We start from the raw sequence: 12,134 nt of genomic DNA on the forward strand, positions 1-12,134 counted from the left end.
GTGCGCAGGAAGGAGCGATAGAGGCGGCGGGATTCACGGAGGAGGAGGACAGCCCGCGGAGGGAGAGTGGGACGGTGTGGGTGGATGGTTTTAGTAGGATCATGGGCCTCCACGGCGTCAGTAATTAGGAAGGACGAGGCGTGGATGATGTCGTCAGGATGGCGATAGGTAAGAGGGTGGCTTTCGACCTGGGTGGTGATGGAGTCCCGGTAGGCATGCCAGTTGGCACGGCGATAGTCATGGACGACCTTGGGAGGGGGTGCAAGGTGCGGCGCCGGAGGGGGGCGGTGAGCAGACGTTATGGTGAGAAGGACAGGGAGGTGATCGCTACCTGTGGGGTCAAGGACGGTGACAGCGATACGCCCAAGGAGGTTGGCAGAGGCAATGACAACATTGGGGGTGGTGTCACTTTTGGGTCGGGTGTGCTGGGGAAGGGGAACAAGGTCACCTTGGATTGTGGAGAGGAACTGATGCCACCGCCGAAGGGCAGCAGGAGTGCGGCTATGGATGTTGAGGTCGGCGGCAATCACATAGGTGGAGAAGGTGTGGTCAATGTGTGAGATGAAGTCATAAGGAAGAGGAGCAGTGGAGCAGACATAGATGGTAGCACAGGTAATGGTGAGGGAGGGGAAGAAGACACTAAGGATAAGGTGTTCAGTGGGGTCATTGAGGAGAGGTTGTGGCCGGACGGGGATATGCTTAAGGTGGCCAATCGCGACTCCACCCTGCGCTCGAGGACCAGGAGCGTCAGTGCGGTGGAGGACATAGGGGGAGGTGCGGATAGAAAGGTGGGGCTGGAGAAGGGTTTCGTTCAAGAGGAAGGTGTCGACCTGGTGGTGGGAGAGGGTGTGCATGAGGAGGTATTTGTTGGAGCGGAAGGAGCGAATGTTCTGGAAGAGGATGCGAGACTCGTGCCGCGCCATGACGGGAAGGAGGGGGGGGGAAGAGAGGGAAGGGTAGAGACTTAAACTAGGGTGTCGAGGCGGGTGGTGAAGTAGGCTTGGTTGTGGGAGTAAGTGGCGAAGGTGTTCAGGTGGAAAACAGAGCGAGCAGCAAGGGAGATTTGTTGGAATGTGTGCGTGCGCTGAAAAGGGTGAATGTTTTGGAGTACAACGGTAATGAACCGAATGATGTCCTCGGCCAAGGGGGTGGACGGAGGGAATTGTTGGGATGGACAGGGGGATCGACGGGATGAACGGGGACTGTAAGTTCAGGGGTGGCTGGAGGGGGTTTAGCTTTACACTTGTGGGAGTATGTGGAATGGGGGCCATTGCAGGTATTACAGGAAGGAGGAGCAGCGAGGTTGGGGCAGTTCTTAAGAAAGTGGGAGGCCTTGCAATGGGGACAGGTGGGGGGGTTTTTGCAGTTGGGAGTCAGGTGGTCATTGTACATCAGGCACCGCTGTCAACGGTAGGATTGGGGAGGGGATTTGGAGGATTCAACAAGGTGGCGACGGTGGTATATCAGGGCACCCTGGGTGAGGAGATGGTCTATGGATGGGGCGGATTCAGAGAATACCCGCATGAGGTAGGTGGGACCAGAGGCAATGTGGATACGGCGGGCAGAGCAGATTTCCAAGTCCGGGTGGGAGTTCAGTTCTACCAACACCTCATCCTCTGTGATCACCGGGCTGAGCTTGGTGATCACAGCGGTGTAGGTGGGGGAGGCGATGGGGAGGCTGGGGCTGACGAGGAGTGGAAGCAGAAAGGAAGGGTGTCAGAGAGGTGTGGGGGCCAAACATAACTCGTGGGAGTTTTCGCAGGAGGTCTGTGTGAAAGGATGGGGACGGGGACTTGATAAGGACTGAGTCCCTGCGGGGAATGAGTTGGGAGATGGGAGCACCAGGTAAGTACTTTCGTATTTCCTTGGTGAGGGTACGAGCATCGAGGAATTGAGAATCGGGAGTTGACAGGACAAAGGTGTGGGGGGTGGTGGCCAAGGTATGGGTGGCAGGAGGAGGGGTGGTGTCCATGGTGACGGCAGGGGGAGGGGTAGGTGGTGTTGATTTTTTGTGGGAAGTGGCGGGAACAGAGTCGGTAAGGACGCGCTTTTGGGGTTTTTTGGAGACTGGTGGCTGGGAGGAGGGGAGAGGGACGGGGAGGAGAGGGAGGTGGCGGGTGGCAGATCCCTGTGGCGTAGTGGAGGCACCGGGACAAGCAGCTGGTTCAGTGGTGGCGATGGTGGTTCGGCGCGACGTGATGCGTGCAGGAGATGCAGATGACGAAGCGACGGGGTCGGTGAGACAGGGGAAGCCAACCACCTGAGGGGCGGCAGCAGAGGCGGCAACAGAGGCGTACGTGAGGGTGGGGGTAGTAGTGGGAGCTGTTGAGGGTGTGGAGGCTGGAGAAAGGGTGTAGAGGTGTGGGTATACAGCAGGGGAGGAGATAGGGGGATGGGTAAGTGGGGGAAGGGAAGGGGAGGTGGAAGGAGGGAGGGCAGGGGCGGCACTCCAGGAAGTGACTGTGGGAGAGGGGGAGGGGGAGGTGTAGATGACGGTGGAGGTGGGAGTACTCATTGCAGACGAACGGCGACGGACAGACGGACGTGCAGCAGCAGGCGGCGGCGGCGGCGGCGGCGGCCGGCGGCGAACAGACGGACGAACAGCAGGCGGTGGCAGCAACAGCGGCGGCGGCGGCGGCGGCGGCAGCGGTTACGACGACGGCGATGGACAGCGAGCAGGCAGGCGGACGGACGAACAGCGACAGCAGCAAGCGGCGGGCAGACAGACAGACAGACAGACAAACACAATCTTCGAAGACGGAGATTCCACCCTGAGAGTAGCCCAGGCTTTGCAATCTGACGCTTTCGAAGGAGGGGATCCAACCCTCTAGATGGCTGGACTATGGCAGAGCGGGTCCCTATATGCGAAACCGGAGGGAGCGGCTATTGGCCGCTGTCTGTACGTGGCTTAGCGGTGGCGCCCTCGCAGCGTGAGAGCCGCTGCGCGGAATAGCCGCCGTGGAGGGGGAGCCCTCTATGGGCTCACCACGTCCATTTGTTCTGCTGCGTGTTCGACTTCCACGGCGGAAGGTACTAGAGTTACAGAACAAGAAACACACTCCAGTCACATTTACCGAGCGAGGTAGCGCAATGGCTAGCACACTGGATTCGAAATCGGGCGGACAATGGTTCAAACCTGCTTCTGGCCATCCAGATTTAAGTTTTCTATGATTTCCCGAAATAGCTTGAGGCAAAGGCTGGGATGGTTCCTCCGAAAGGGGACAGCCGATTTCCTTCTCTATCCCCCCCTAATCCGAGCTTGTGCTCCATCTCTAATGAGGTCATCGACGGGGTGCTAAACACTAATCTCCTCCTCTTCTTCCAGTCAGATTAACAAAAAATTAGCAAGGAGCAGATACAAACCAGTCAGAATATCAAGAATGTGAATCAGTGTAACTGGGAATGACATGCAAGAATTTCAAACCTAGATATAAAGAACAATAGCCATTCTAACTCTGCTGAACAGTTGATAAAACATGGACATTAACCATCTAATATGGAAGAGGACATGAAAATTTTTAGAGTGAAGATTTAGAACAAAAAACTCCTGTCATTACAGGAAGACTTTCATATATAAAAGGCCCTTGCAATGAAAAAGAAAGCAAGCAATGACCACAGCAACATAAGCAATAACTCATTGGCCGTGTCAGCCACTAAAGCAATAACAAACAGAAATGTAAAACACATTCACACTAAATAATTAATGAATCCCACATCTCCCTCCCTCCTACCCCCCCCCCCCCCCACTCCATCACACACACTCTCTCTCTCTCTCCCCCACCCAACCCCACCCCTACACACACACACACACACACACACACACACACACACACACACACACACACACACACACACACACACACACACACACACACACATATATATATATATATATATATATATATATATATATACCAGAGAAGGAAAGTTGCTACTCACCATATAGCGGAGATGCTGAGTCGCAATAGGCACTATTAAAAGGTTCACACACTCACAGCTTTCAGCCATTAAGGCCTTTGTCAGCAGTAGACACGTATACACACACGCACACACACACACTCACGCAAACGCAACTCGCCCACACGTCTGCAGTCTCAGAGAGCTGAAACTACACTGCGAGCAGCAGCACCAGTATATATATCAAACTAAAAATACACAACACAAACAAACGACGAAATATAAACACACAGCGACAGTTGGCGACACTACATACTGTAAACACAAACACATTCAACACATAGCGAAAGAGCAAGTGAAGTGTTGTAACAATGTCGGCGAGAAAACGCCGAACACGGGTCATCTAGAGTATAGAGACCGCAAAAGTTGTTTCTGAAAACAAGAGAGCGACATGCGAAAACATATTAACATATTTTAGATACTAATACATAAACATGTTTCACAGGCCACTGAAGATGTTTCATAAACAAAAAAAGCAAAAAAAAGATTACATTTAATTCAGTTGGAAACGCGGAACATACCTCCATGAAAGACCCTTTGGAATGTGAGTGTTGTGTGTGAGAGCAGTGAAAATTTCTGCCAGGTGAATGTGAAAACACAGCTCCTATGTCAGGCCGGTGCTTCTACAGGGTGTTTAAAAAATGACCGGTATATTTGAAACCGCAATAAAAACTAAACGAGCAGCGATAGAAATACACCGTTTGTTGCAATATGCTTGGGACAACAGTACATTTTCAGGCAGACAAACTTTCGAAATTACAGTAGTTACAATTTTCAACAACAGATGGCGCTGCGGTCTGGGAAACTCTATAGTACGATATTTTCTACATATCCACCATGCGTAGCAATAATATGGCGTAGTCTCTGAATGAAATTACCCGAAACCTTTGAAAACGTGTCTGGCGGAATGGCTTCACATGCAGATGAGATGTACTGCTTCAGCTGTTCAATTGTTTCTGGATTCTGGCGGTACACCTGGTCTTTCAAGTGTCCCCACAGAAAGAAGTCACAGGGGTTCATGTCTGGCGAATACGGAGGCCAATCCACGCCGCCTCCTGTATGTTTCGGATAGCCCAAAGCAATCACACGATCATCGAAATATTCATTCAGGAAATTAAAGACGTCGGCCGTGCGATGTGGCCGGGCACCATCTTGCATAAACCACGAGGTGTTCGCAGTGTCGTCTAAGGCAGTTTGTACCGCCACAAATTCACGAAGAATGTCCAGATAGCGTGATGCAGTAATCGTTTCGGATCTGAAAAATGGGCCAATGATTCCTTTGGAAGAAATGGCGGCCCAGACCAGTACTTTTTGAGGATGCAGGGACGATGGGACTGCAACATGGGGCTTTTCGGTTCCCCATATGCGCCAGTTCTGTTTATTGACGAAGCCGTCCAGGTAAAAATAAGCTTCGTCAGTAAACCAAATGCTGCCCACATCCATATCGCCGTCATCAATCCTGTGCACTATATCGTTAGCGAATGTCTCTCGTGCAGCGCTGAGGGGTTGCCGCGTTTGAATTTTGTATGGATAGAGGTGTAAACTCTGGCGCATGAGACGATACGTGGACGTTGGCGTCATTTGGACTGCAGCTGCAACACGGAGAACGGAAACCCGAGGCCGCTGTTGGATCACCTGCTGCACTAGCTGCGCGTTGCCCTCTGTGGTTGCCGTACGCGGTCGCCCTACCTTTCCAGCACATTCATCCGTCACGTTCCCAGTCCGATGAAATTTTTCAAACAGATCCTTTATTGTATCGCTTTTCGGTCCTTTGGTTACATTAAACCTCCGTTGAAAACTTCGTCTTGTTGCAACAAGACTGTGTTCTAGGCGGTGGAATTCCAACACCAGAAAAATCCTCTGTTCTAAGGAATAAACCATGTTGTCTACAGCACACTTGCACGTTGTGAACAGCACACGCTTACAGCAGAAAGACGACGTACAGAATGGCGCACCCACAGACTGCGTTGTCTTCTATATCTTTCACATCACTTGCAGCGCCATCTGTTGTTGAAAATTGTAACTACTGTAATTTCGAAAGTTTGTCCGCCTGAAAATGTACTGTTGTCCCAAGCATATTGCAACAAACGGTGTATTTCTATCGCTGCTCGTTTAGTTTTTATTGCCGTTTCAAATATACCGGTCATTTTTGAAACACCCTGTACATTTGTTTACATTGTCGGACGTGAAGCAAAGCGGTCACAAACGAATGTAGAAACAGAGGACAATACTTACTCCAGACATCTCCTCCAGCCTCCTCGTGCTCTCCACCCTTGGCGCTGTCGACGCTTCCCTTGTTCTTGAGTTGGATCATCAGCTGCATGAAGTCATTCCTCGTTATGTTGTTCTCCTCCCTGTACTTCACTGTCTCCCTCACCATGCCCCGGAAGTACGCTGAGATGACTGAAAGATTACTTTTTACCCTGTACAAATAAGAAACAATTAATGACTTACTCGTCATTTTTTGCTTGGTAGACACTGATACATAATATTAGCTTCTTTTCCACTGTTGACAACGCCTCGTTCTAAATGCAGCTAATCTACTATCCTAGAGATTAAGACATATGAACAGCAATACTCCCATATCATTTAGATTTTCTCTTTCCGTGGTGTGGATCACTCCTGAAGGAGGTTCCGAACAGAAGGAGAGAAAGGGAGAGAGAGAGAGAGAGAACAGAAAGAGAGAGAGATAGTAATGTGGAGATGATGTTTACTTGCGCATGGTGGCAGAGGGAGGACAAACGTATTCCTTGTTGCCAAGTCATACAAACGGTTAATGCAGCCAACAATGAACAAATGATTATAATTTCAGAAAAGTTGGATGATTTAATCAAGAGAAAGAGCTTCACAAATTGAGCAACTCAACAACGTGTTCTTCGTACATCCATATTTAAGTTGGATGATGGTGTGACATCAGCTGGTATAATTTTTATTAAAAATGAAACTCCTCCAGCTGGAGATGGCGTTGATACAATGTCGAAACAAGTAGCCAAATAAATATGAAATCTTAAGTACAGCTGGAGGAGTTTCATTTTTAATGAAAACAACAACGTGTTGGTCCACCTCTGTGCCTTAAGCAAGGAGCAATTCGACTTGGCCCTGATTCACAGAGTTCTTGGATGTGAGCGACACCATGCCAAATCATGTCCAACTGGCGCGTTAGATGGTCAAAATCTCGAGTTAGTGATCCAAACGTTCTCAGTTGGGGAGATATCTGGTTACATTGGTGACCAAGGTATGGTTTGGCAAGCACGAAGAACAGAAGCAGAAACTTTCGCTGCTTGTGGATGGGAATTGTCTTACTAAAATATAATCCCAGGATGGATTGGCATGAAGGGCAACAAAATAGGGCGTAGAATATCGTAGACGTGCCGCGGTGCTGCGGAAGACAACCAAAGGACTCCTGCTATGAAAATAAATGGCATCCCACACCACTACTGTTTGTCGTACCGTATGTCAGGTGACAGTAAGGTTGGTACCACACCGCTGTACAGGGAGTCCACATAGACATCGACAATGGTCATCAGGGCTGGATCTGAAGTGGGACTCATCACGGAAGACAATTGTACTGCATTCAAAGATATTCCAAGCCGAAGACTACATGAGAGCTTCAGCTCTCTGTCGCTAGCATTTTTTAGGATTCTCAGATGAATTCAACTCATTCAGCACATTCATAACCCAGGTGTCGTTTATGTCCTTTTCATAACTGTTATCTGCTGACAAATGCATCATCGGTGAAGCATGCTCTGGGCGACTTATGAATTCTACCAAAATATATTTTATGACACGTAGTTTTAGGAAGTGCAGCCCAACAATGTATAAAGGAGAGATTGTCGTTAGAATGGGAACACCAGTATTGGACCAAGCTCGACGTCAGGCTGTTTGAGAACCTGTATGGTGAATCCGCCGCTCGTTTCGACAAGCTTGCATCTCCGAAGGGACATTGCATCGTACTTTTTAACAACAGAGGCACTGCAGTATCGTACTTATCCGCCGATTCCAATCTGGGACCTCCAGTTAAAATGTCTTCCTCCCCCCCCCCCCCCCCCCACTACCACCGCCATGTGGGAATTACTTAATGTGAACGAGTGCAGGTTGTGATGCATAGACGACGACATAAGGGAAGTCTGGGGCAGGCCGTGAGTCGTGCACGGATAGCCAAAGCGATGAAGGCGACCGCTCACCTAAATCGGGAAATGCGAGTTCGAATCCCGGCCCAGCATTGTCGTCATTCCATTATACAGCTGATGGTTGTCCGTATTCGCAACTGTGAATACATTTCCTGACGGCTGTAGTCGCCGCAGTGACTGTTCCTTCAGACATGCATACGTGCATTTCGCGTTCTACACATCGAAGTGTTGAATAATATATTAAACCTGTTTGGAATATAACGTTTCTTCTCACAAGTACAGAATTTTATGGCAAGTAAAATTCTATATATATTTTAGAACTATTTATGTAACACGTCCACAGTTATGTTTTTTGGTCGTGCGCCATCTTGTACCTTGAAAAAGAAGAAGAGTTTTTACCATAGAACACGTGATACTTGCATATGAACCGATTTTCTTTAATGTTTTAACAATGTTACCTGTCTTGATATTGGAAATTTGTGTTAGTTTCCAGTAGCTTCTGTTTCAAAATGTATTTAACTTGCAACTGGTTTTCAATAATACTTCTACTTGATTTGATTTCGATTACTGGTTATTGGCGTGTAGTAGGGTAGTAACGCAGTAGACTATTAACACGGTACTGACAAAACAGACTATTAAATACGGTATTTATAAGATTTTCTTGATTGTATCGATTTCTCTCGTTTGAATTTAAATCGAATATTTGTTCCTAGGTACATGATCTTGCTGTACCGTGGAACATCCTTTCACATTTGGAAAAATTTTCCGGAACTATTTTGGTGACTTCAGTAAAAAACTACAGCACATAAAAGTGCATACCATTAGTTTTAAATGAAATAAAAAGATATTTTAAATTTCTATTAAGGTCTGGCCAAAAGCGGGTGTCTGAAAAATGTACCAATGTAGAATACTCTCCCATACAGCGTGTCGTTGACGTTTCCAAATCGAAACAGTGAACATGCATATGCCAGTCGAAGACGATCAAAGCTAATCGACATTCCAACAACGAAACACAATCATTATTCTGATATCGTGAGGTAAGGGAACTAAGTGGCCGCTGACTAAAGGTCACAGCTATTCTGAATCGTAGGAGCATATTTGTATGGTGACAATTACTGAACTATGTGAAATAAAATCGTCATAACACCTGAGCGGTTTGCTTTAGGACGTTCAAACTGCACGGTTGGACGCGGGGTGTGGCGGGAATTAGTATATGCTGTATGCTTTGGTTTACCAACGGAACCCACTTTCATTTGGATGGCTTCGTCAATACACAAAATTGACGCATTTGGGAGACTGAGAATCCGCATTTCGCGATCGAGAAGTAACTATTGAAACTGGTAGGGAATGCGACTGTTTTGGTGATTACCTTAGTGTAGTCAGCAGTTTGGGACTGATGGAGGAGACGAGAGCGTTGAGGGTGGCCAGCAGACCCGGCTCGAAGACGCGCCGCCCCCACTGCCGGAATTCGTTCTCCGGGTTCCGCTGGCAGTCGACCTGGATGCCGAAGGCGACGGACGCGATGACGTCAGTGGAGTAGCGGGCGCTCAGCTCCCGCATCTCGACCACCTCCCCGCGCGACGCTGGTCCCTCCAGCACCTCCGCAATCTCGCGGCCGCAGTCCGCCATTGTCTGCAAGGATAAGGGTCCAGATTTGTTACTGACAGCGAATTATGTGGCTGTGATCGTCGGTAGAGGTTTCTCCAGGATATAAAAGTTGCCATATCTGACATCGCTGGACTGCTAAACTTGAAGACCTACTGTGCCCTAATAACTAAATTTTGCTAGATGTACCCCAAAACTTCTGTATTCTAAACTATTGCTGGTTATAAGCTCAATAATATTTTTTTGAAAGTAGATTACTTTGTACCTGAAAGGCAAGCTCATTCTATTGTTGATGTCGTCATCCTAGTTGCTGTTGCCCTCTTAAGATGGAATACATCCTACTGCGCACAACACTGTTCAAGGACCATTTTTGGAAACGCTGTAATTGTCTCCTATTGCAACGCATAAGATTTAAATTTGGCTCATAGGTGCCTACAACATTCGTCTGTAATGGTGCAAGAGCGTTGATCCCTGCGACACCACCTTTTTTTTTTTAATCTCATTTTGTTCGTTTTTGTTCGTTGAATCTGCTCGGGGCGACGTCCTAAGACATCCGTCTAAGTTCGTTGTTGATCGATTAGCTCAGTTTTTTTTATTACAGAGGGCTGCTAACCCTCTGACCGAACACGCTGAGGTACCATGCCGGCGGCCCTCGGGCTAGGTGACGCTTCAAACAGCAAGATGTCGACACATGCGGAAACAAAGGCTAGTGCTCACAAGCTCACGCCTTGCGTCAGCAGTAGAAACCACCGACAGTGCACGACATCTTGATGCGCATAATTCCTACTACAGAAAGCAACATGGGGCTTCATCCTCCATTGTCCTGCATGGGAACGATGAACTCCCGCACAAGACGGCCGTAAGAGCCGACCAGCTGTTTCTAGTAAATGGTGCCCATAAACTGTTGATATTGTAGTTCGAGGAAAGGCAAAGGCAATAACATAAGGTGTTAAAGGAGCGCTGTGCGTGAAATTTACAAAGGGAGGGATCTTTATGAAGAATTTCGCAATTTATATCATCAACTATGATCACCAAATTCTTCGAAAACACGAGAATGAGCACAGATATACTCGATTATCTCGTCAATGAATTAAGGAGGGTCGTTGATGAAAAACTCACACTATTTCAAAAATGCACTAAATCCACAGATTTAGGAGATATGGCAATGAAATTTTGTACCATGCTTTGCATGAAAGTAACAAATTTACATATAAAATCCTTTTATTATATATATTCAACTTTTTTTAAATGAAATTTGAAGTTTTATTTTCAAAAAATAGTGTATGTTCCTTTTTGTCAGAAATTCTTCAAGAGATTTCTACAAAAATTTCTCTGTTCCATCTCTTTATATGTTGTAAGCTTCTCTCATGAGGTTTTTGGAATAAGTCAAATAGGAGAATTTTCATAATTTTTTAATTACAATTCCACAAGTAGAATTTTAAATTCATGCAAAATTCCAACCACTTTGCCCCATATCTCAGCTTCCAATCAGAATTTCAAAATTCGCTCTTGAGACAACGTTTATTAGGTTTGCAGAAATATCTGCACGAAATTTCATAGTTCTAGCATTCATAGAATCTGACGAAAAGGCACATAAACTTTAAAAAAACAAACTTTTCAGGAAACGGAATTTAAAGTTCAACCTAACTTTTTTCCTTATGTCACTTCTTCAGAGGGCAGCACATTTGTACTCTGGGGCGTATTTCCCTTCAAGGCTTGTCTTCTGGTTTCTTGTTGTCTGTCTTCTTTCCTTTACCAGGTCTTCAACTGACTTTTCAGCTGCAGAGACTCGCTGTAAATCTATTTTTCTCAGGATGTCTTGAGTAAAATTTCCTATCTTGAAGCCCATTCTTTATAATACCTTTATCCTTCCGACGTTTCCATCATTAAATACAATGAGTGCATCATAAGTTGCAATTCTGACAACTGTAGCAGATGCAAATGTGTTTTTAGGGCATCGTTTCCATATGAGTGAATTTAGAGACTCATTTGGATTTTGGGTTTTGCCATGAACACAGTTTTTGAGAAGTGCGGGATCGGCCAAAGGTGATCTATAAAACCAAAGAGTATGTATCACGGCCTTCTAGATGTATCCCGCACAAGTTTGGTTGAAAGTAATATAGAGACTCGTTGTTCACTGAGCTGGTATTGAAGTGCTGATTCAAACCGTGGGAGTGGCAGAGAGGCCGCGTCACACTTTTAATTAAATTTCAGGAATTTCGGATGCGATTTCAACATTGAAACTTTGGGAACTTATTGTCCATGAGTTGTACTAACAAATAAAAAATAAGAAACTTCCTGGCAGATTAAAACTGTGTGCCCGACCGAAACTCGAACTCGGGACCTTTGCCTTTCGCGGGCAAGTGCTCTACCAACTGAGCTACCGAAGCACGACTCACGCCCGGTACCCACAGCTTCACTTCTGCCAGTACCTCGTCTCCT

General features: G+C 47.0%; 1 protein-coding gene across 2 annotated transcripts in view; it reads right to left on the bottom strand.

Annotated features, from left to right (window-relative positions):
• LOC126263016 (cytochrome P450 6k1-like) overlaps positions 1-12,134 on the bottom strand; it is a 91,117-nt gene that overhangs the window by 39,379 nt on the left and 39,604 nt on the right. For both annotated transcript variants that reach the window (XM_049959981.1, XM_049959980.1), the window contains exons 4-5: positions 9,457-9,719; positions 6,193-6,380 (exon numbers count right to left, since the gene is read on the bottom strand). In XM_049959981.1, coding sequence (XP_049815938.1) covers positions 6,193-6,380; positions 9,457-9,719 — 451 coding nt within the window. The remainder of the gene's footprint in view (positions 1-6,192; positions 6,381-9,456; positions 9,720-12,134) is intronic.

The sequence above is a fragment of the Schistocerca nitens genome, chromosome 6 (genome assembly GCF_023898315.1).
Source record: "Schistocerca nitens isolate TAMUIC-IGC-003100 chromosome 6, iqSchNite1.1, whole genome shotgun sequence".
NCBI classification, from domain to species: Eukaryota; Metazoa; Arthropoda; class Insecta; order Orthoptera; family Acrididae; genus Schistocerca; species Schistocerca nitens.